Raw genomic sequence first — 25,761 nt, 5'->3', positions numbered from 1 at the left:
GAGGATGTGTGCGCGATGCATTTTTGCAATGCAATCAGTACAGTGGTTTCCTCCTCCCCGTTATTCGTGATAGCCGCCGCCTAGCATCATCTCAACAAGAAAGTGTTATGTATTCAGAGGGAGTAGTGACGGCACAGTTCTACAAGGGGGTGATGTTGCTCTGTTTTATTATATATATATATATATATATATATATATATATATATATATATATATATATATATATATATATATATATATATATATATATATATATATATATATATATATATGTGTGTGTGTGTGTGTGTGTGTGTGTGTGTGTGTGTGTGTGTATATATATACAATATATATAATAATAGGCAATACTAAATACATATATACTAAACAAGAGAATGAAGTGTGACTAATCCAAAAGGGGTGTATGTGTGTGTGTGACTATGTGTGTAATTAATTGTTGTGTATTACCGTGAGGTGTTGGGCGCGAGTTTTTGATTGATTGAAACTTTTATTAGTAGATTGCACAGTACAGTACATATTCCGTACAATTGACCACTAAATGGTAACACCCGAATAAGTTTTTCAACTTGTTTAAGTCGGGGTCCACGTTAATCAATTCATGGTATAGGTAGAGCAGGGACAAAGCAGAAGAAGGTCCGTGAGACAAGCGGTAGGTCCGTGGGGCTGAGAGAGGCGTCAAGAGGTCCGTGTGCAAAGCGGAGGGGGTCGAGGATCGAGGGAGGCAGTCCAAAGTCCAGGGAGAGTCGAGGCTCGATGATGAGGACACGGGAAACACAAAAGGTCATGAGACACGGGATGCTTATAACGTAACATAGTACTAAGTTCCGGCCAGGATCCTTGGGTTCACTGGTCTTTATACCGCTCGTCCTTATCAGTCCCAGGTGTGCTGATTGCTGATCGAACAGGGGGGTGTCTGGGCGCGCTGCCAACGGAGGTGCCGGCAGACCCAGCTGCCGGAGAAAAGCGGGTTCGAGCCCGTGCCGCGACAGAAAGACTCAAACTGATCCACCAAGTCACGCTCACTTATGCTCGAGTACATGTGCGCAATGTATTGGTGTACACTGCAAAAAGTCAGTGTTCAGAAACAAGAAAAACAATTTAAAAAATGAGGGGTATTTTATTTGAACTAAGCAAAATTACCTGCCAATAGAACAAGAACATTCGGCTTGTTAAGACTTTCCAGAACAAGTAAAATTAGCTAACCTCAATGAAGCCAAAAATACCTTCAAATAAGTATATTCTCACTAATAACAATAACAAAAAAAATTCACCTTTTTGCTCAATATTTTCAAAAATATTCTTAAATAAGTAAATGCTAGTGCCATTATCTTGACATAATGATATGCGCTCTGCATCATGATTTTTTTTTTTGTTCATGCTTGAAGTAAGAAATTGTTACTTTAAAAAAGTAGTTTTATACTTGTGAGTGTTGATGACACAGCTTTGCAACAGTTGATATTCTAGTTTCAAGCATGTTTTACTCAATATAGCTCATCAAATCTCAGCAACAAGCTGTAATATCTTACTGAGATCATTTAGGACCAAAACCCTTAAAACAAGTAAAACACTCTAACATAAAATCTGCTTAGTGAGAAGAATTATCTTATCAGACAGAAAATAAGCAAATATCACCCTTATTTGAGATATTTCATCTTACTTAGATTTCACTTTTTGCAGTGTAGTACAACCATTACGATGTGTTCTTCCTGCCAGTTATTCATGATTGCCACCACCTTGTACGATACCCTGTAAATCAGGGGCCACCAACGCGGTGCCCGCGGGCACCAGGTAGCCCGTAAGGACCAGGGGCCGTACTTATCAAGCTTCTTAGAATTACTCCTAAGAAGTCTGCTAAGAGTTGACTTAAGAGTAAATAAATTCTTCGCTGAAAGCTGCACTTAAAAGTTAGTTATCAAGCGTCTTACTCACACTTTCAGCGAAGTGTAGGACTGAATCTTAAGTGTCACACTCAGAGCTGAATTACGACATTACTATGTGCCGTAAATGGAATTTTAGCTGACGTCATTTCTGTGTCCATAGAAATGACCAATCACGGAAGGGAATCCGTTGTCTAAGAATAAAGAAATATCTTGGAAATATTTAAGTGGACAATGGGAGTGTATATTTTGACAATAAACTACAAAATAATACAAAACAAACTAGTCCCCGCCGGCACTCACGCTACCGCTCCCTCTCTTCTCTCGCCCACACTCTCACTGACGTCACTCACCTCACGGCCACACACATACGCTACTGTCATAACATTTTCTTTCCAATTGATTAATTAGGTAACTAATTTGAAACTGGTGTGGGTGGCTCTATATATACTAGCCCACTGCAGCCACGTGCAGAAATCAACATGGAATCGAAAAGTATTAAATCTGTGACAAAAATAATACCCGCTCTGTCTAAACGATACCGTTTGATCAGCTGCTCGTCATCAAACAAATCCAGAACATCGTTCCGCTCCCTGAATGTTCGCGCACGTCTCTCTCGCCTCAGTGCCATCCCCTGCTGGCAACTCCTAACCACTTAAGACACCTCTGAAGGTCTCTTAAATATCGTGGAGAGTAGGAGTGATTCTTACACTTAAGAACGTTGATAAAAAGCTTTTATTCTTAAGTTTGAGAGTAGGACTAAATTTCGCAAATTCTCAGGACTTAAGTGTAAAATGGCACTCTAAGAAGCTTGATAAGTACGGCCCTTGGTCTTCACTTGTTTAAATAAATTCATTATTTTTTTTACTTTGCTTCTTATAACTTTCAGAAAGACAATGTTAGAAAAAAAAATACAACCTTAAAAATGATTTTAGGATTTTTAAACACATATACCTTTTTACCTTTTAAATTCCTTCCTCTTCTTTCCTGACAATTCTGACAATGTTCAAGTCAATTTTTTTTTTTTTTATTATTGTAAAGAATAATAAATCAATTTTAATTTAATTCTTCATTTTAGCTTCTGTTTTTTCGACAAAGAATATTTGTGAAATATTTCTTCAAACTTACTATGATTAAAATTCAAAAAAATTATCCTGGCAAATCTAGAAAATCTGTAGAATCAAATTTAAACCTTATTTCAAAGTCTTTTGAATTTCTTTTAAAAATTTTGTTCTGGAAAATCTAGAAGAAATAATGATTTTTCTTTGTTAGAAATATAGCTTGGTCCAATTTGTTATTTATTCTAACAAAGTGCAGATTGGATTTTAACCTATTTAAAACATGTCATCCAAATTCTAAAATTAATCTTAATCAGTAAAAATTACTAATAATGTTCCATAAATTCTTTTTTTAATTTTTTCAAAAAGATTCGAATTAGCTAGTTTTTCTCTTCTTTTTTTCGGTTGAATTTTGAATTTTAAAGAGTCGAAATTGAAGATAAACTATGTTTCAAAATTGAATTGTCATTTTTTTTTCGTGTTTTCTCCTCTTTTAAACCGTTCAATTAAGTGTAAATATCATTAATTATTAATAATAACATAGAGTTAAAGGTAAATTTGAGCAAATTGGCTATTTCTGGCAATTTATTTAAGTGTGTATCAAACTGGTAGCCCTTCGCATTAATCACTACCCAAGAAGTAGCTCTTGCTTTCAAAAAGGTTGGTGACCCCTGCTGTAAAATCAACAGAACGAGAGTTTGAGATCAGCGCCAGTTTTCCTTTCATGCTCGTACTGTACATGTTCTGTGTGCGCGCGTGTTTCCATTCTAGTGCTTTCCTTCTAGTGCTTCCCTTCTAGTGCTTTCATTCATGTGCTGTGGATGCCTCCTCATCCTCCAACCCTGAGACACTTGGCACTGAGAGCTCGACACTTTAGTCGTCTTCTCAGCGCAAAACCCGCCCGAACTACTTACAAATATCAAGTAAACAGCGTGCGCATTGTATAACATGGTGTGTACTATAGTGGGTGTGTTGCGGGTGACACAATAGCGGTTCAAATGAGGTTTTGAGCGTTTACTTGTCACCATGGAGACAATCATTTCCCTCCACCTTCATGACATCATCTGCTCCATCCATATTTCCTTATATTGTAGACAATGCAGCACACTTTAGACATGAGAACCTATTTTTGAATGAACACTTGATGCATATAATCCCAGCAGTATGATGATTCTATGTGTCTACATTCAAACATTCTTCTTCATACTGCATTAATATATGCTACTTTTAAACTTTCATGCAGAGAGGGAAATCACAACTAAAAGTGTATTTATGAAACAGTTATTAAGTAGTAGCACAAACATTCATGTCATTTCCAGAACAGAAAGTGCAAGATTGTCAGAGACATTTTAAAACAAGCTATGAGTGCACTTTTGTGCATGATGTCACTAAGATGACATGTCAAAACAACACTAAATTAAAGTGCACTTTTTGTACAGAACGCCACTACAATAGTTTAAAACTAATAAAGTGCACTTTTGTGCATGATGTCACACAAGATATTTCAATAAGTGTCAAATAAAAATGAGCTGCATAATAGGAAATCAAATAGTGTATGTCCTTCGCTGTGTGGTAGGTTCCTGCGGACGTTATCTCCTTCAACGGTGTTGATGTGGAAATGGTTGCTTGGGCATTTTGTGGGTGTGGCACCGAACGGAGATGTTGACATGCGGAGTAAGCACTCTTCATTCTCTCGCGCAGGGGTCACCAACCTTTTTGAAAGCAAGAGCTACTTCTTGGGTACTGATTAATGCGAAGGGCTACCAGTTTGATACACACTTAAATAAATTGCCAGAAATAGCCAATTTGCTCAATTTACCTTTAACTTTATGTTACTGTTAATAATTAATGATATTTACACTTAATTGAACGGTTTAAAAGAGGAGAAAACACGAAAAAAATGACAATTCAATTTTGAAACATAGTTTATCTTCAATTTCGACTCTTTAAAATTCAAAATTCAACCGAAAAAAAGGACAGAAAAACTAGCTAATTCCAATCTTTTTGAAAAAATTAAAAAAAGAATTTGTGGAACATCATTAGTAATTTTTCCTGATTAATATTAATTTTAGGATTTTGATGACATATTTTAAATAGGTTAAAATCCAATCTGCACTTTGTTAGAATATATAACAAATTGGACCAAGCTATATTTCTAACAAAGACAAATCATTATTTCTTCTAGATTTTCCAGAACAAAAATTTTAAAAGAAATTCAAAAGACTTTGAAATAAGATTTAAATTTGATTCTACAGATTTTCTAGATTTGCCAGAATAATTTTTTGAATTTTAATCATAATAAGTTTGAAGAAATATTTCACAAATATTCTTCTTCGAAAAAACAGAAGCTAAAATGAAGAATTAAATTAAAATGTATGTATTATTCTTTACAATAAAAACAATAAATTTACTTGAACATTGATTTAAATTTTCAGGAAAGAAGAGGAAGGAATTTAAAAGGTAAAAAGGTATATGTGTTTAAAAATCCTAAAATCATTTTTAAGGTTGTATTTTTTTCTCTAAAATTGTCTTTCTGAAAGTTATAAGAAGCAAAGTAAAAAAAATAATGAATTTATTTAAACAAGTGAAGACCAAGTCTTTAAAATATTTTCTTGGATTTTCAAACTCTATTTGAGTTTTGTCTCTCTTAGAATTAAAAATGTCGGGCAAAGCGAGACCAGCTTGCTAGTAAATAAATAAAATTTAAAAAATAGAGGCAGCTCACTGGTAAGTGCTGCTATTTGAGCTATTTTTTAAACAGGCCAGCGGGCTACTCATCTGGTCTTTACGGGCTACCTGGTGCCTGCGGGCACTGCGTTGGTGACCCCTGCTCTAGCGGGTGACTTTTCAAATGATGCTACATATTAGCAGTAATGCTACTTTTTGTAGCAACGCTTTTGCCGCACACTTGACATATTACGGTTGTCTGTTCGACATCTTCCCGCTTGAAGCCAAACCACCGCCAGACGATGGACCCCCTGCTGTTTTTCTCGGGAATTAATTCTTCCTTCATTTGTTAGCCAGATTCGCACCTTCTTTCTCTCGTATTACCACTCGCACCACAGCTAACGTTACCCATGCCGCTACCTCTCTGCTCCGCGAGGGCGTATACGTATGTGACGTATGTAAGAAGGTGCGCTTGTTTTATGTCTCTGTGAGAAGGAGACAGGAAAGAGTGATAAGAGCCTGTAGTGTAATGCCCGCAGCTAAAAGCAACTGCGTGAGAACGTATACTCGAGTATCACGATATAGTCATTTTCTATATCGCACAGAGACAAACCCGCGATATATCGAGTATATTCCATATATCGCCCAGCCCTACTTTGAATTAATTTCGATCAGTCCCTCCAAAATGCAAAAAGTCAGTGTTCAAAAACAAGAAAAAAAAATTAAAAAATGAGGGGTATTTAATTTGAATTAAGCAAAATTATCTGCCAATAGAACAAGAAAATTCAGCTTGTCAAGACTTACCAAAACAAGTAAAATTAGCTAACCTCAATGAACCCAAAAATACCTTAAAATAAGTATATTCTCACTAATAATAAGTGCACTTTTCTTGGTAAAAAAAAGAGACCTTTTTGCTCAATATGTTGAAAAATATTCTTAAAATAAGTAAATGCTAGTGCCATTATCTTGACATAATGATATGCGCTCGGCATCATGATTTTTTTTTTCACGCTTGAAGTTAGAAATTATTCCTTTAAAAAAGTAGTTTTATATTTGTGAGTGTTGATGACACAGCTTTGCAACAGTTGATATTCTAGTTTCAAGCATGTTTTACTCAATATAGCTCATCAAATCTCAGCAACAAGCTGTAATATCTTACTGAGATCATTTAGGACCAAAACCCTTAAAACAAGTAAAACACTCTAACATAAAATCTGCTTAGTGAGAAGAATGATCTTATCAGACAGAAAATAGGCAAATATCACCCTTATTTGACATATTTCATCTTACTTAGATTTTAGTTTTTGCAGTGCATCCAGCAGGTATAAAATTATAAAATCATATTCCTGCATAGACAATGTATCGAAAATATCGTATTTGTAATAATAATAATAAATAATAATAGATTTTATTTGTAAAAAAAAAAAGCACTTTACATTGAGTAAACAACCTCAAAGTGTTTCAGTGTATTAAAAAATAAAAATTAAAAATTAAAAAGATATTAAAAAATAAATAAAAATAAATATTTTGTATTCCTGACACTCCAAATATATTGACAAGCACACGGCCATGTGTCCGTAACTGTCAAATTTTGCGCATACTTTCCAAAAGTGCTAAATATAGAAGCAAAACAGTTTTAGTCTTGACAAGTCACCCTGCGAGCGCTAAATAATTGTGTTTGCATTTCCCCTTCCCAGTATTGTGCAATCTAATAACCAGCATATATTCTGCATGTTCACGAAAGCAAACTCAATATTGCACAATCCTCTGCACATGAGCTTAGTACAGTGGTTCTTAACCTGGGTTCGATGGAACCCTAGGGGTTCGGTGAGTCGGCCTCAGGGGTTCGGCGGAGGTCAAGACACACCCGACTCATCGTGTAAATACAAACTTCTCCCTATCGGCGTATTACGGATACGGCAACAGCTGACTGATTTGCAGGTGTGTAGTTTGTTGTGAGTTTATGCACTGTGTTGGTTTTGTTGTTTGAACAAGGTGATGTTCATGCACGCTTCATTTTGTGCACCAGTAATAAAACATGGTAACACTTTAGTATGGGGAACATATTCACCATTAATTAGTTGCTTATTAACATGCAAATTAGTAACATATTGGCTCTTAACTAGTCATTATTAAGTACTTATTAATGCCTTATTCAGCATGGCCTTATTATAACCCTAACCCTCTAACCCTGGCCCTAACCCTCTAACCCTAACCCTAACCAAATAACTCTAAATTAAGTCTTTGTTACTTGGAATATGTTCCCCTAGTAGGGATGTCCGATAATGGCTTTTTGCCGATATCCGATATGCCGATATTGTCCAACTCTTTAATTACCGATACCGATATCAACCGATACCGATATCAACCGATATATACAGTCGTGGAATTAACACATTATTATGCCTAATTTGGACAACCAGGTATGGTGAAGATAAGGTACTTTTTTAAAAAAATGAATCAAATAAAATAAGATAAATAAATTAAAAACATTTTCTTGAATAAAAAAGAAAGTAAAACAATATAAAAACAGTTACATAGAAACTAGTAATTAATTAAAATTTGTTAAATTAACTGTTAAAGGTTAGTACTATTAGTGGACCAGCAGCACGCACAATCATGTGTGCTTACGGACTGTATCCCTTGCAGACTGTATTGATATATATTGATATATAATGTAGGAACCAGAATATTGATAACAGAAATAAATGGGGGAGGGAGGTTTTTTGGGTTGGTGCACTAATTGTAAGTGTATCTTGTGTTTTTTATGTGGATTTAATAAAAAATTTAAAAAATTAAACGATACTGATAATAAAAAAACGATACCGATAATTTCCGATATTACATTTTAACGCATTTATCGGCCGATAATATCGGCAGACCGATATTATCGGACATCTCTATCCCCTAGTGTCCAAAAAACTCTAAATTAAGTCTTTGTTACTTAGAATATGTTCCCCATACTAAAGTGTTACCAAAAACATATAATTTTGTCTTGAATTTGAAAAAAAAACTACATTTTACTTTTCACTAAAGAAGGGTTCGGTGATTGCGCATATGAAACTGGTGGGGTTGGGTACCTCCAACAAGGTTAAGAACCACTGGCTTGGTAGATCAGCTTTGTTTGCACATGTTTTTTACACACGCAAACCTTGACTAGATCAGAGTCAATGTGTCTTTTGTCAACGTTAACTGAAACAAACGCATCCGCTTTTGCAGAGAACCAGATCCCCCACGGCTTCCCGACCATCGACATGGGCCCCCAGCTCAAGGTGGTGGAACGGACTAGAACCGCCATCATGTTGTGCGCGGCCAGCGGAAACCCCGACCCGGAGATTTCCTGGTTCAAGGACATGCTCCCCGTGGACATTAGCACCAGCAATGGACGCATCAGACAGCTTCACTCAGGTAATGGTCATACATTGTCTTGTTTTTTTAATTTCATTTGTATGTAGAATAACATTTATTACAAGGACTTTAGCAACATTCTAAAATGATGTATTTGTTGTTGTTGTTGTTGCTGCGATTAATCACTACTCCAATTACCGTATTTTTCGGAGTATAAATCGCTATGAAAAAAACTGCGACTTATAGCCCGAAAAATACGGTACTGTAAACACTTTTATTAACCCAGTTAGTCAACAGCACAGAAAATAAACTGTTTAAGTATCACATGAATAAAATAGAACAAAATATTATTTCTACGTAAAATAAATAACATCGTGTCAGGTTCAAACACTGATGATATTTATTAAACAAGACAAGAAGCAAGGAATTAAACAGAGACATAATTACATTTGGCTCAATGAGGAGAAACCCGTACACCTGTTTATTGGTGTGTGCTATAAAACAAGTAAACATCAATATGAATTAAATCCTTTAGGTTAACATTGATAACAAATTCATAAAATCTCCAGGAGATTCAGCCCCAAAACATTGCAACTTTTTCCCTCGACTTTCTCCGCAATGCCGCAAATTCAAACATTTTTTTTTTTTTTTACATTGACAAAAAGAAGCCTGAGACCTACTTTTTCTCCCAACAACACAATGAATATAATCTCCTTGGCGGAGGGGAAATGTGCAATCAGAGCACAATGCGCTCAGGTGTATTTTCCATTGTTCTTTCCCCCGCTTTTTCTTTCCTTTATCCTGATCGAATTAATCCCGCGCAGAGATTAAGATTAGTTTTAATTCAGAGGTTGATGTCTGCTGCCTTTCAAAAGCAGGTCGGCGGCACAAACAAAACCAAAGTGGTACAATTAAGACGAGCAAACAGCGTGCCGGTGTTTTTGTTCATTAGCAAATAAGAACAAAATCTATTGTGATTGTGTGAGAATTCTTTACTGTTTGGTTTCTCAACAAAACTTAAGTAGCGGGGTGGGGGGGTTCCTGGAAAAACCCTGACCTCGGACTAACAGCTCTTTTATTCACCCCCACTTATGCCAATATCTGCTGCTGCATCGGGGTGTATTACTTTTGTGTATTACTTTTAACAATCGGTGCCTAAAATACGGAGGAAAAAACACTTGGACAATTCTTGTGGGGACAAAAAGTGTACATTTTCCTTGTTTTGATTCTCAATATCAGTTTTAGGCTAATTTTATGAAATAAATAAAAGTTGTATTGTTATTAACCTTTTACATTGCCTTTGTTTGGCATAGATTCTGACATTTAAGATCAACATGGCAACATTGCCTCCAATTATAAGCACATGTGTAGAAGTAATGTAATCCTGATGTGTAATTAATGCTTGCATATTGAATACCTGAAACCTTTTTGTATACTTTTTTTTTTTTTTTAGACTTGTATCTCGAGCGCACGAGAAACTATTTATAAAGTTATAAAAAAAAAGTTTTTTTTTTTATAATTGTATTTTTTTATTTTATTTTTTTAGACATGTTTCTCGTGCGCACGAGATACATGTCTAAAAAAATATATATTTTACAACATTTGTTTCAACATTTAAATGTTGTTTGTACGGAGCCCCTAAAGGGACATGGGGGGAAAACATTTTTTTTATAATAAAAAAAATTAAAAATAAAATAAAAATTAAAAAAAAATTATTAAATAGTTTTATTTTTTTTAGACATGTATCTAGTGCACAAGATACATGTCTAAAAAAAAATGAAATACAATTTATTTTTTATTTTTTTTATAACTTTATAAAAAGTTTCTCGTGCGCACGAGAAAGTTTCTCCTGCGCACGAGATACATGTCTAAAAAAATAAAATAAAAAATAAAAAAAATTTCCCCCATGTCTTTATGGGCTCCGTAGAAACAACTTTTAAATGTTGTATCTCGTGCACACGAGAAACTTTTTATAAAGTTATAAAAAAAAATAAAAAAAAATAATAATTTTATTTTTTCATTTTATTTTTTTAGACATGTATCTCGTGCGCACGAGATACATGTCTAAAAAAATATGTATTTTACAACATTTATTACAACATTTAAATGTTGTTTTTACGGAGACCCTAAAGGGACATGGGGGAAAACTTTTTTTTTAATAATAAAAAATAATAATAAAATATTTTTTTTTTAAAAATTATTAAATAGTTTTATTTTTTTTAGACATGTATCTAGTGCGCACGAGAAAGTTTCTTGTGCGCACAAGATACATGTTTAAAAAAAAATGAAATAAAAAAATTATTTATTTTTTTAATATTTTTTTTTATAACTTTATAAAAAGTTTCTCGTGCGCACGAGAAAGTTTCTCTTGCGCACGAGATACATGTCTAAAAAAACAAAATAAAAAAATAATTTTTTTTACCCTATGTCCCTTTAGGGGCTCCGTAGAAACAACTTTTAAATGTTGTATATTTTGTGTTTTTCCCATGTTTTTTTTAGACATGTATCTCGTGCGCACGAGAAACTTTTTATAAAGTTATAAAAAATAAAAAAATTTTTAATAATTTTATGTTATCATTTTATTTTTTTAGACATGTATCTCGTGCGCACGACAAAGTTTCTCGTGCGCACGAGATACATGTCTAAAAATATATATATTTTACAACATTTATTACAACATTTAAATGTTGTTTTTACGGAGCCCCTAAAGGGACATGGGGGGAAAACATGTTTTTTATAATACAAAATAATAATAAAATACAAATTTCAAAAAATTATTAAATAGTTAAATTTTTTTTTAGACATGTATCTAGTGCACAAGATACATGTCTAAAAAAAAATGAAATAAAAAAATTATTAATTTTTTTTAATTTTTTTTTTTATAACTTTATAAAAAGTTTCTCGTGCGCACGAGAAAGTTTCTCATGCGCACGAGATACATGTCTAAAAAAATAAAATAAAAAAAATAAAAAATTTCCCCCATGTCCCTTTAGGGGCTCCGTAGAAACAACTTTTAAATGTTGTATATTTTGTGTTTTTCCCAAGTTTTTTTTAGACATGTGTCTCGTGCGCACGAGAAACTTTTTATAAAGTTATAAAAAATTTTAAAAAATGTAATAATTTTATGTTTTCATTTTATTTTTTTAGACATGTATTTCGTGCGCACGACAAAGTTTCTCGTGCGCACGAGATACATGTCTAAAAAAATATATATTTTACAACATTTATTATAACATTTAAATGTTGTTTTTACGGAGCCCCTAAAGGGACATGGGGGGAAAACATTTTTTTATAATACAAAATAATAATAAAATACAAATTTCAAAAAATTATTAAATAGTTAAAATTTTTTTAGACATGTATCTAGTGCACAAGATACATGTCTAAAAAAAAAAGAAATACAAAATTTTTTTTTTTATTTTTTATTTTTTTTTATAACTTTATAAAAAGTTTCTCGTGCGCACGAGAAAGTTTCTCATGCGCACGAGATACATGTCTAAAAAAATAAAATAAAAAATAAAAAAAATTTCCCCCATGTCCCTTTAGGGGCTCCGTAGAAACAACTTTTAAATGTTGTATATTTTGTGTTTTTCCCATGTTTTTTTTTAGACATGTGTCTCGTGCGCACGAGAAACTTTTTATAAAGTTATAAAAAAAAAAGAAAACATTTTTATAATTGTATTTTTTTATTTTATTTTTTTACACATGTATCTCGTGCGCACGACAAAGTTTCTCGTGCGCACGAGATACATGTCTAAAAAAAAATATATATTTTACAACATTTATTACAACATTTAAATGTTGTTATTACGGAGCCCCTAAAGGGACACGGGGGGAAAACATTTTTTTTATAATAAAAAAATTATAATAAAATAAAAATTTTAAAAAATTATTAAATAGTTTTATTTTTTTTAGACATGTATCTAGTGCACAAGATACATGTCTAAAAAAAAATGAAATAAAAAAATTATTACATTTTTTTATTTTTTTTATTTTTTTATAACTTTATAAAAAGTTTCTCGTGCGCACGAGAAAGTTTCTCTTGCACACGAGATACATGTCTAAAAAAATAAAATAAAAAATGTTTCCCCCATGTCCCTTTAGGGGCTCCGTAGAAACAACTTTTAAATGTTGTATATTTTGTGTTTTTCCCATGTTATTTTTTTTTAGACATGTATCCCGTGCGCACGAGAAACTTTTTATAAAGTTGTAAAAAAAAAAAGAAAACATTTTTATAATTTTATTTTTTTATTTTATTTTTTTAGACATGTATCTCGTGCGCACGACAAAGTTTCTCGTGCGCACGAGATACATGTCTTAAAAAATATATATTTTACAACATTTATTACAACATTTAAATGTTGTTATTACGGAGCCCCTAAAGGGACACGGGGGGAAAACATTTTTTTTATAATAAAAAAATTATAATAAAATAAAAATTTTAAAAAATTATTAAATAGTTTTATTTTTTTTAGACATGTATCTAGTGCACAAGATACATGTCTAAAAAAAAATGAAATAAAAAAATTATTACATTTTTTTATTTTTTTTATTTTTTTATAACTTTATAAAAAGTTTCTCGTGCGCACGAGAAAGTTTCTCTTGCACACGAGATACATGTCTAAAAAAATAAAATAAAAAATGTTTCCCCCATGTCCCTTTAGGGGCTCCGTAGAAACAACTTTTAAATGTTGTATATTTTGTGTTTTTCCCATGTTATTTTTTTTTAGACATGTATCCCGTGCGCACGAGAAACTTTTTATAAAGTTGTAAAAAAAAAAAGAAAACATTTTTATAATTTTATTTTTTTATTTTATTTTTTTAGACATGTATCTCGTGCGCACGACAAAGTTTCTCGTGCGCACGAGATACATGTCTTAAAAAATATATATTTTACAACATTTATTACAACATTTAAATGTTGTTTTTACGGAGCCCCTAAAGGGACATGGGGGGAAAAAATTGTTTTTTTATAATTAAAAAATAATAATAAAATAAAAATTAAAAAAAAAAATTAAATAGTTTTATTTTTTTAGACATGTATCTAGTGCACAAGATACATGTCTAAAAAAAAATGAAATAAAAAAATTATTACATTTTAAAAACCTTTTTTTTATAACTTTATAAAAAGTTTCTCGTGTGCACAAGAAAGTTTCTCTTGCGCACAAGATACATGTCTAAAAAAATAAAATAAAACATTAAAACTAATAAACAAATCACAATAAAAATAACAAATCTTTATCTAGGGTTAGGTATGAAATTGAGGATAATAATTATTTGGGAAAATATGTTTAGTATGTTTTTAGTAGAAGGACAGTTTTGGATCGGAGGGTAAAAAGTCTAATTTTGCCTTTTTATATTATATTATATCCACAAATGGAAAAAACTCAAGTGCATCAAAATTGCTAAAAGCAATCCAATGTAGTTCAAGACATGCTAACAAATCAGTAATTAGTGCACAACTAATAATACATGTTATCGTTTTTTATTGCCGTTTTTTTTTTTTAGCTGATACCAATAACTTCCTGCTCCTCAAGACCGATACAGATAACTAATAACACGATTATTGCTATTATTTTTTAAATGTAGATTTAAGTGTAGTCTGTGCACACCTTTTATGCGACTGGCTTTGGGGCAGCTTCTTTTATAGCAGGCGTTTCGTAGTGACGCTGGCCTTTCAGGTGGCTGATGAGGTTTGATGTGTTGAAGCGTGATGGGTTTTTTTTCCCCTCCTGGCGGAATGTTTGCAGAACATTTAGTGCAAATAACAGGTGACAAGTAAAAACAGTAAAAAAAAAAAATGTCACACATGATCGATGCCAGGTTTGTTTACAATGAGCTCAGGGGGAATACAGGTTGGATAAAAGGAGCGCTTGATTTACTCACCCTAACCCATTTAACAGCACAGGTAATCTCACCTCATAGGAGACTTTTTTAATTGTTTCAGTTAACTGAGCTATTTTTATGTTATCAGATTTTTTGGTATGACGTCATAAGTCCTTATATGGTGCACCCCTAACTAGGTTTCATTACAAAACACTTTGGTCATCGCTACATTCAAAAAGACACATGATCTATTCACACCTTCCAAACCTCTCATTGTGCTGCAATAATAACGTCCTTCAAGTTTCACCTTCGTTCAATAAGTGCTCGAAAAAAAGCAAGAAAAGTAGCAAATGTTTTGTTGTGATGCCACTTGTGACCACGTTGTCTGCAAGGAGGAAACCACGGGTGACCTGACATGTTGACATGTTATCACTTATATACTCTGTGACGTTTCTTATCAGAATTGTTGTTTTTCCTCCCACTGGTGATTAAGTGGACTACTAACTAAATCTCTCTTGCATCACAATGACTCCCACCTAGGTGGTACACCAATTAGAGGTAAGCACCGTGATGAAAAATGTGTTGGGCAAACATTCACATCTATGCCATCCTGTTACACAATCAATCAGACCCCCTCACCCGCCCTTGCACAAGACCATCCCCCCACCACCCCCCACCGCCCGCCCGCCACTTCTTCAGGTCCATCAACGCCTTCTTCCACGTGTCCTCGCTGTTCTGTTGTGAAGCCAACCCATGGTCTGTCCTCTACGGTCGCCAACCCGCTCGTCATCGGGCGTTGACGACGTCGACTGTCCCGATTGATTCCGTTTACAAACTATTGGCTGGCTGAGTATACCGCTGGAATGAGCAATTGACGTATTGTAACTGAGTTGCCTGGACAAAGACAGCTGCGCCGAGGTGGACGGTCCAGTTTAATGGTCTGAAGCGGATTGGTAGCCTCGGGCCGTACGTTCGACACCCCTGCTCTACAGCGTCTCTTTGACGAACAAAACCCCTTGCCAAGTCACACCGGTCTAACAAGGCTGGAGACCATGGATCTGGCGACCCGGAGAATTTAACTCTTCCTTCCCTTTCACGCACAGTTGCCTCGTAACCCAGGGGTGTCGAACGTACGGCCCGTACGTTTGACACCCATGGGTTAAAATGTTCAGTAACTCTGCGGCGAGGAGATGCATTTTTAAAGTGAAGGTCAGCTCTGTCACAGGAGGCTCCTACCTTGCCTCCAAATGGAACAGCAGTTTCTTTCATTCAAAAATTTCGGCTCATTTTTATATCTTTGCAAACTCATCCCGCGGGCCGGATAAAACCTGTTCGCGTGCCCGATCCGGTCATCGGGCCGTAGGTTCGACACCCCTGCCCTACAGTGTGCCGTCACTGCGTCTCTTTGACGAACAAAACCCCTTGCCAAGTCACACCGGTCTAATAAAGCTGGAGACCATGGATCTGGCGACCCGGAGAATTTAACTCTTCCTTCCCTTTCACGCACAGTTGCCTCTTAACCCAGGGGTGTCAAACGTACGGGCCGTACGTTTGACACCCATGGGTTAAAATGTTCAGTAACTCTGCGGCGAGGAGATGCATTTTTAAAGTGAAGGTCAGCTCTGTCACAGGAGGCTCCTACCTTGCCTCCAAATGGAACAGCAGTTTCTTTCATTCAAAAATTTTGGCTCATTTTTATATCTTTGCAAACTCATCCCGCGGGCCGGATAAAACCTGTCCGCGTGCCCGATCCGGTCATCGGGCCGTAGGTTCGACACCCTTGCTCTACAGTGTGCCGTCACTGCGTCTCTTCGACGAACAAAACCCCTTGCCAAGTCACACCGGTCTAATAAAGCTGGAGACCATGGATCTGGCGACCTGGAGAATTTAACTCTTCCTTCCCTTTCACGCACAGTTGCCTCTTAACCCAGGGGTGTCAAACGTACGGCCCGTACGTTTGACACCCATGGGTTAAAATGTTCAGTAACTCTGCGGTGAGGAGATGCATTTTTAAAGTGAAGGTCAGCTCTGTCACAGGAGGCTCCTACCTTGCCTCCAAATGGAACAGCAGTTTCTTTCATTCAAAAATTCCGGCTCATTTTTATATCTTTGCAAACTCATCCCGCGGGCCGGATAAAACCTGTTCGCGTGCCCGATCCGGTCATCGGGCCGTAGGTTCGACACCCCTGCTCTACAGTGTGCCGTCACTGCGTCTCTTTGACGAACAAAACCCCTTGCCAAGTCACACCGGTCTAATAAAGCAGGAGACCATGGATCTGGCGACCTGGAGAATGTAACTCTTCCTTCCCTTTCACGCACAGTTGCCTCTTAACCAAGGCCCGTACGTTTGACACCCCTGGGTTAAAATGTTCAGTAACTCTGCGGGCCAAGCGGCAAGGAGATGCATTTTTAAAGTGAAGGTCAGCTCTGTCACAGGAGGCTCCTACCTTGTCTCCAAATGGAACAGCAGTTTCTTTCATTCAAAAATTTCGGCTCATTTTTATACTTAGCAATCTCATCCAGCGGGCCGGATAAAACCTGTCCGCGGGTCCGAGCCGGCCCTCGGGCTGTACGTTCGAAACCCCCGCTATACAGCGTGCCGTCACACTGTCTCTTTGACGAACCAAACCCCTTACCAAGTCACACCGGTCTAATTAGGCTGGAGACCACGGATCTGGTGACCCAGGGAATTTAACATTTCCTTCCCTTTCACGCACAGTTGCCTCTTAACCCAGGGCCGTACATTTGACACCCCTGGGTTAAAATGTTCAGTAACTCTGCGGGCCGAGCGGCGAGGAGATGCATTTTTAAAGTGAATGTCAGCTCTGTCACAGGAGGCTCCTACCTTGCCTCCAAATGGAACAGCAGTTTCTTTCATTCAAAAATTCCGGTTCATTTTTATACTTAGCAAACTCATCCCGCGGGCCGAATAAAACACTGTTCGCGGGCCCGATCCGGCCCTCGGGCCGTACGTTTGACACTGCTGCAATAAATCAAAGCCCAAGTCACACCCAGTCATGCATGAGCAAGAGTGTGCAATGTATTTGTGCATTTTATCAAGGCAATTTTTTCCCTCCTGCCTACAGTTAGTCATGATAGCTTCCGCCTAGCATCACAGAGGCAACAAGAAAGTCTCAAAAATAATCCACTGAGTCAAAGCCCAAGTCGCGCTCGCTCGCTAGTGCTCGAGGATGTGTGTGCGATGCGTTTTTGCAATGCAATCAGTACAATTGTTTCCTCCTCCCCGTTATTCGTGATAGCTGCCGCCTAGCATCATCTCAACAAGAAAGTGTTATGTATACAGGGGGAGTAGTGACGGCACATTTCCACAAGGGGGTGAAGTTGCTCTATGTTTTATTATATATATACAATATATATAATAATACACAACCGCAAACCGGTTTTAACCGGCCCGATCCGGTCCTCGGGCCGTACGTTCGACACCCCTGCTCTACAGTGTCTCTTTGACGAACACAACCCCTTGCCAAGTCACACCGGTCTAATTAGGCTGGAGACCACAGATCTGGCGACCCGGAGAATTTAACTCTTCCGTTCCCTTTCACGCACAGTTGCCTCTTAACCCAGGGGTGTCAAACGTACGGGCCATAGGCCCGATCCGGCCCGTGGGCCGTACATTTGACTCCCCTGGGTTAAAATGTTCAGTAACTCTGCGGCGAGGAGATGCATTTTTAAAGTGAAGGTCAGCTCCGTCACAGGAGGCTCCTACCTTGCCTCCAAATGGAAATATACGCGGCATTAGCATACGCGGCGTGCAGCGAGGCGCCTTGTGAAGATTGTTGATTTTGACTTCCTGTTGAACAATGCTGAGGTAAATAGTGGGACGTTTGCAGGGGCAGGCTGTCTCTCAATGTGCCTCGTATTAAAAAGAGAGCCTTGGCAGTCCAGGCAGGCTCCCGAGCAGAACTCCGCTAATTTGATTCCTCCTTCCTGTGCAAAGGAAACCGTGACCTTGTAGAGCGTCGACTCGTGTTCAACGAGTCGGAAGTAAGTGACGGTATTTTCTTTTTTTGTGTAAGTGTCGCGGGTCTGTCAACTTAACCGCCTGCATTCCTGCAGGGCTCACGCGGTTTTCTCCCGGGTGAGCGCGGGCAGATTGACAGTTTGGTGACAGCGGCATTAGTATGCAGGTGCGTGTCAGTGCTGAATCACACGGCAACGGGTTCAGCGTGTAGAGCGCACGCCTCAGGGGGAAAAAAAAAAGGATGTGCCGTTACGAGATCTGAGGTGATCCTGGCGGCCCCCGCCCCGACGTCTATTTTTTAACCTTCACCTTGGAGTCGGTCGGTCGGCCGCTGGCGAGCCTGGTTTGTCGCATTCATCTCATGCTGCATGGTGTGGAAGAATATACCCCCGACTTCATCTCAGCTGGAGCATTTGGTCATTTTCCAATCGCATGGTGGCTGGCCGACTTCACGCCAGCGCCATACCGTTGGTGAAGCGCCATATTTGCTCTCATACGCTCTGATTTTTAAAGGAAAGTTTGGAAATGTGTGTTTCTGCGGGAAGGGAAGCATGACTTGAGTTGTCTGGAAGCTCCAGGTAGCAGCACCGTTAAAGTGGCCATCTTGGTGATGTCTGCTCCCAATTGCACAAACGCTCTAATTCATCGCCGACATGTGAACTAAACCCCAAAGAAGACGCAGCGGTAATTGGAAGGAGGCGATAATTGGAGAGAGGCTGTTATGTATCAGATGTAATAACGCATTTTGTAACTGCATTTATATTCTACAGAGGCACCATAGTGGTTAACATAATAGTGAGAGAGTCCAGTCCATAGTGGATCTAACATAATAGTGTGAGAGTCCAGTCCATAGTGGATCTAATATAATAATGTGAGAGTCTAGTCCATAGTGGATCTAACATAATAGTGTGAGAGTCCAGTCCATAGTGGATCTAATATAATAATGTGAGAGTCCAGTCCATAGTGGATCTAACATAATAGTGAGAGTGCAGTCCATAGTGGATCTAACATAATAGTGAGAGTCCAGTCCATAGTGGATCTAACATAATAGTGGGAGTCCGGTCCATAGTGGATCTAACATAATAGTGTGAGAGTCCAGTCCATAGTGGATCTAACATAATAGTGGGAGTCCGGTCCATAGTGGATCTAACATAATAGTGTGAGAGTCCAGTCCATAGTGGATCTAACATAATAGTGTGAGAGTCCAGTCCATAGTGGATCTAACATAATAGTGGGAGTCCGGTCCATAGGGGATCTAACATAATAGTGTGAGAGTCCAGTCCATAGTGGATCTAACATAATAGTGTGAGAGTCCAGTCCATAGTGGATCTAACATAATAGTGAGAGTCCAGTCCATAGTGGATCCAACATAATAGTGAGAGTCCAGTCCATAGTGGATCTAACATAATAGTGTGAGTCCAGTCCGTAGTGGATCTAACATAATAGTGTGAGAGTCCAGTCCTTAGTGGATCTAACATAATAGTGTGAGAGTCCAGTCCATTGTGGATCCAACATAATAGTGAGAGTCCAGTCCATAGTGGATCTAACATAATAGTGTGAGAGTCCAGTCCATAGTGGATCTAACATAATAGTGTGAGAGTCCAGTCCATAGTGGATCTAACATAATAGTGAGAGTCCAGTTCATAGTGGATCCAACATAATAGTGAGAGTCCAGTCCATAGTGGATCTAACATAATAGTGTGAGAGTCCAGTCCATAGTGGTTAACATAATAGTGAGAGTCCAGTCCATAGTGGATCTAACATAATAGTGAGAGAGTCCAGTCCATAGTGGATCTAACATAATAGTGTGAGTCCAGTCCATAGTGGATCTAACATAATAGTGTGAGAGTCCAGTCCATAGTGGATCTAACATAATAGTGTGAGTCCAGTCCATAGTGGATCTAACATAATAGTGTGAGAGTCCAGTCCATAGTGGATCTAACATAATAGTGTGAGTCCAGTCCATAGTGGATCTAACATAATAGTGTGAGAGTCCAGTCCATAGTGGATCTAACATAATAGTGTGAGTCCAGTCCATAGTGGATCTAACATAATAGTGTGAGAGTCCAGTCCATAGTGGATCTAACATAATAGTGTGAGAGTCCAGTCCATAGTGGATCTAACATAGTAGTGAGAGTCCAGTCCATAGTGGGGCCAGCAGGAGACCATCCCGAGCGGAGACGGGTCAGCAGCACAGAGACGTCCCCAACCAATGCACAGACAAGTGGTCCACTCCGGGTCCCGACTTTGGACAGCCAGCACTTCATCCGTGGCCAATGACTGAGCAGAATGAGCAGTTTGTCATGCAGGCAGTGGAGTTATGGCTTTGCTTTGACATAGAATAATTTATAAAAGTACAATCCAGCAAAACACACGTCCAAACTTTCTCTTTCAATCAAAACAGGTAAGTATGCTCTTGTTAGTCTGTTTTATTTGGTCATTGTGTCTCTCAGCCATTGGCGATGTCCTCCTCTCCATGGTGGTCATGTACATGTTGTGTCAACGCAGCATGACTCACGTGTCTCTCTGTTCTAACAACTCAAATGAAGGCCATATGGGCGCCGTGATTGTCTTGATTTGCCATCCATTCCCCGCTACATCGCGTCTGTAGCGCTGTTTATTTAGTGTAAATTGGTGCTAATATTTGCAAACGCGGCCCTTTGAGAGACTCTCTCTCTCTTTGGAAATAAAAGCTTTCCTTAGCTCTGCTAAATTCTGTTCTGCAGGCTTTTTCCTAGCAGGGAACTAAAAAGGAATTTTGCTGTCATGCCAAGTTTGATTTGCAGACTAAAGTTATTCATCCCTTCCCCCTGTGTGTGTAGGAGCTCTGCAAATTGAGAACAGCGAGGAGTCGGACCAGGGCAAGTACGAATGCATCGCCACCAACAGCGCCGGGACGCGCTACTCGGCTCCCGCCAACCTCTACGTGCGAGGTAAAGTCAAAGAATGGCCCCTTTTTTTTTTTCAATTTAAGTGGCTGCTGGACCTTTTTTCCTATTAATGTTTGATTGATTGATTGCAACTTTTATTAGTAGATTACACAGTACAGTACATAATCCGTACAAATAGGGGTGTAACGGTACGTGTATTTGTATTGAACCGTTTCGGTACGGGGGTTCCGGTTCGGTTCGGAGGTGTACCGAACGAGTTTCCACACGGACATATTAAGTAGCGTAACGCACGTTGTGTAAACAATGCACACCGAGGCACAACACACGGCATGCTAGCAGCTAACGGGCTAGGATAGACTGACCATACGTCCTCTTTTCACCGGACATGTCCTCTTTTGCGGGGCTGTCAGGGCAGAGTTTCTTAAATGAGTCCGGCATTTTGAGTTAGGGTGGCGTGTTTTTTCAATGTACGTTCAGGGTTAAGAAGGGGTTAAAAACAAAACAAATTGTGCGCAGAGAGAGAGAGAGAGAGAGAGAGAGTTATGATAAACGCGCATGCGTCGCCAGGCTCTGCTTTTTATCCATAGATTTATCACATTTAATGTTTTATTATCTATAGCAGGGGTGTCGAAAGTGTGCCCCGGAGGCCATTTGCGGCCCACAGCTAATGTTTTAAAGGCCCACGGCACATTCTAAAAATACTATTAAAATGAACAAAAACATAACAAAAGTGAAATAAAAAAGCGTAAAGGTGAAATGTAATTTAGAAAAAGCTCCAATGTTGACTAATAAAACAAAGCTGTTTGTTTTCTTTCAAATTGTCATTGCTCAAAACATAATATTGAATCAAAATTAGAGATGTCCGATAATATCGGCCTGCCGATATTATCGGCCTATAAATGCTATAAAATGTAATATCGGAAATTATCGGTATCGTTTTTTTTATTATCGGTATCATTTTTTTTTTTTTTTTTTTTTAAATTAAATCACAAGATACACTTACAATTAGTGCACCAACCCAAAAAACCTCCCTCCCCCATTCCCACTCATTCACACAAAAGGATAGTTTTTTTCTGTTATTAATATTCTGGTTCCTACATTAAATATCAATATATTTCAATACAGTCTGCAAGGGATGCAGTCCGTAAGCACACATGATTGTGCGTGCTGTCCACGAATAGTACTAACCTTTAACAGTTAATTTTACTCATTTTCATGAATTACTAGTTTCTATGTAACTGTTTTTATATTGTTTTACTTTCTTCTTTTATTCAAGAAAATGTTTTTAATTTATTTATCTTATTTTATTTTATCATTTTTTTTACCATACCTGGTTGTCCAAATTAGGCATAATAATGCGTTAATTCCACGACGGTATATATCGGTATCGGTTGATATCGGTATCGGTAATTAAAGAGTTGGACAATATCGAAATATCGGATATCGGCAAAAAGACATTATCGGACGTCCCTAATCAAAATCAATGTTATTATGAATTATTGACCTATCCAAGGTTCCTATTACTTCACATCAAATATACCACTAAGAAACATATTTTTGGTGGAAGATTTTGCAAATTTAGTAAATAAATAACCCAAAAATGTATATTTTGTTGTTTTCTTACTGTACCGAAAATGAACCGAACCGTGACCTCTAAACCGAGGTACGTACCGAACCGAAATTTTGGTGTACCGTTACACCCCTACATACAATTTACCACTAAATGGTAACACCCGAATACGTTTTTCAACTTAATTCATGGTAAAATGTCTCTTTTTTTTTTTTTTTTTACATGTGCTTTTTTTTGGTTTAAAAACCTCTTTCTGACTTTTTCCACGTGTTCCTGTGAGGATGAGAAGTGGATCAGAAGCCGCATTTCCTGACAGGCTCACCATGCCGTCTTTACGCTCCTTGTTTCGACTGTGTAGCAAAGCTCCATTATTCCCTTCCATGGCAGTGGGGGTTTTTTTGGGGGGGCGCCGGCGCCTCCGTGAGCGGACTAATGCAGGGCAGGCGAGGCCAACGCTGTGGAGGAAAGAAGCGGGGAGGTGGGGGGGGGGGAAAAGCTGGTAGAGCAGAATGAGCTGTGTAGGTCAGCCCCAGTGGATAACACCACCGTGTCTGATGTACATGAAACGGAATAGCAGCTCTAGTTGTTAGTGTCGAGGGGGGTGAAGGGAAGATGCATGCTTTTAACATTTCAAAACTTCATAGAAGCATGTACTACCCTCCAGTAAATGTATTCCCAGTGTCCGGCTATTTTAAATCAGCTCCCATCAGGAAGTGCACACACACCAGTGTTTACATAAAAAGGGTATGAAGCCTGTCGGGTGTTTTGAGAGGCGGTTCTGTACGCACCAGTCCAGGTGCGTGTGTGCAGCTTAGGGTTGTACGGTATACACTGCAAAAAGTCAGTGTTCAAAAACAAGAAAAAATATATATAAAAATCGGAGGTATTTTATTTGAACTAAGCAAAATTATCTGCCAATAGAACAAGAAAATTCCGCTTGTCAAGACTTTCCAAAACAAGAAAAAATAAATACAAAAAGTAGGGGTATTTTATTTGAACCAAGCAAAATTATCTGCCATTAGAACAAGAAAATCCGACTTGTCAAGACTTTCCAAAAAAAGAAAAAAAAATACAAAAATGAGGGGTATTTTATTTGAACTAAGCAAAATTATCTGCCAATAAAACAAGAAAATTCGGCTTGTCAAGACTTTCCAAAACAAGAAAAACAAAAAAAAAAATTAGGGGTATTTTATTTGAACTAAGCAAAATTATCTGCCATTAGAACAAGAAAATCCGACTTGTCAAGACTTTCCAAAAAAAGAAAAAAAAATACAAAAATGAGGGGTATTTTATTTGAACTAAGCAAAATTATCTGCCAATAAAACAAGAAAATTCGGCTTGTCAAGACTTTCCAAAACAAGAAAAACAAAAAAAAAAATTAGGGGTATTTTATTTGAACTAAGCAAAATTATCTGCCAATAGAACAAGAAAATTTGGCTTATCAAGACCTTCCAAAACAAGAAAAAAAATACAAAAATGAGGGGTATTTTATTTGAACTAAGCAAAATTATCTGCCAATAGAACAAGAAAATTCGGCTTGTCAAGACTTTCCAGAAAAGAAAAAAAAAAAAAAATTAGGGGTATTTTATTTGAACTAAGCAAAATTATCTGCCAATAGAACAAGAAAATTTGGCTTATCAAGACTTTCCACAACAAGAAAAAAAATACAACAATGAGGGGTATTTTATTTGAACTAAGAAAAATTATCTGCCAATAGAACAAGAAAATTTGGCTTATCAAGACTTTCCACAACAAGAAAAAAAATACAACAATGAGGGGTATTTTATTTGAACTAAGAAAAATTATCGGCCAATTGAACAAGAAAATTTGGCTTATCAAGACCTTCCAAAACAAGAAAAAAAATACAAAAATGAGGGGTATTTTAATTGAACTAAGCAAAATTATCTGCCAATAGAACAAGACAATTTGGCTTATCAAGACCTTCCAAAACAAGAAAAAAAATACAGAAATTAGGGGTATTTTATTTGAACTAAGCAAATTTATCTGCCAATCGAACAAGAAAATTCGGCTTGTCAAGACTTTCCAAAACAAGAAAAAAAAAAAAAAAATTAGGGGTATTTTATTTGAACTAAGCAAAATTATCTGCCAATAGAACAAGAAAATCCGACTTGTCAAGACTTTCCAAAAAAAGAAAAAAAAATACAAAAATGAGGGGTATTTTATTTGAACTAAGCAAAATTATCTGCCAATAGAACAAGAAAATTCGGCTTATCAAGACTTTCCAAAACAAGAAAAACAAAAAAAAAATTAGGGGTATTTTATTTGAACTAAGCAAAATTATCTGCCAATAGAACAAGCAAATTTGGCTTATCAAGACCTTCCAAAACAAGAAAAAAAATACAAAAATGAGGGGTATTTTATTTGAACTAAGCAAAATTATCTGCCAATAGAACAAGACAATTTGGCTTATCAAGACCTTCCAAAACAAGAAAAAAAATACAGAAATGAGGGGTATTTTATTTGAACTAAGCAAATTTATTTGCCAATCGAACAAGAAAATTCGGCTTGTCAAGACTTTCCA

General features: G+C 37.0%; 1 protein-coding gene across 14 annotated transcripts in view; it reads left to right on the top strand.

The window, feature by feature from the left end:
* Window positions 1–25,761, top strand: part of LOC133631554 (receptor-type tyrosine-protein phosphatase F) — a 595,429-nt gene that overhangs the window by 376,568 nt on the left and 193,100 nt on the right. For 7 of the 14 annotated variants that reach the window (XM_062023873.1, XM_062023868.1, XM_062023866.1 and 4 more), the window contains exons 5-7: window positions 8,822–9,010; window positions 15,317–15,334; window positions 21,581–21,691. In XM_062023873.1, the coding sequence (XP_061879857.1) occupies window positions 8,822–9,010; window positions 15,317–15,334; window positions 21,581–21,691 (318 nt within the window). The remainder of the gene's footprint in view (window positions 1–8,821; window positions 9,011–15,316; window positions 15,335–21,580; window positions 21,692–25,761) is intronic. The other 7 variants (XM_062023872.1, XM_062023869.1, XM_062023867.1 and 4 more) reach the window with 1 other exon arrangement.

The sequence above is a fragment of the Entelurus aequoreus genome, linkage group LG16 (assembly GCF_033978785.1).
Source record: "Entelurus aequoreus isolate RoL-2023_Sb linkage group LG16, RoL_Eaeq_v1.1, whole genome shotgun sequence".
Classification (NCBI taxonomy): Eukaryota; Metazoa; Chordata; class Actinopteri; order Syngnathiformes; family Syngnathidae; genus Entelurus; species Entelurus aequoreus.
The sequence above is the reverse complement of the archived record's forward strand: the minus strand, read 5'-3'. Positions and strand labels throughout refer to the sequence as shown.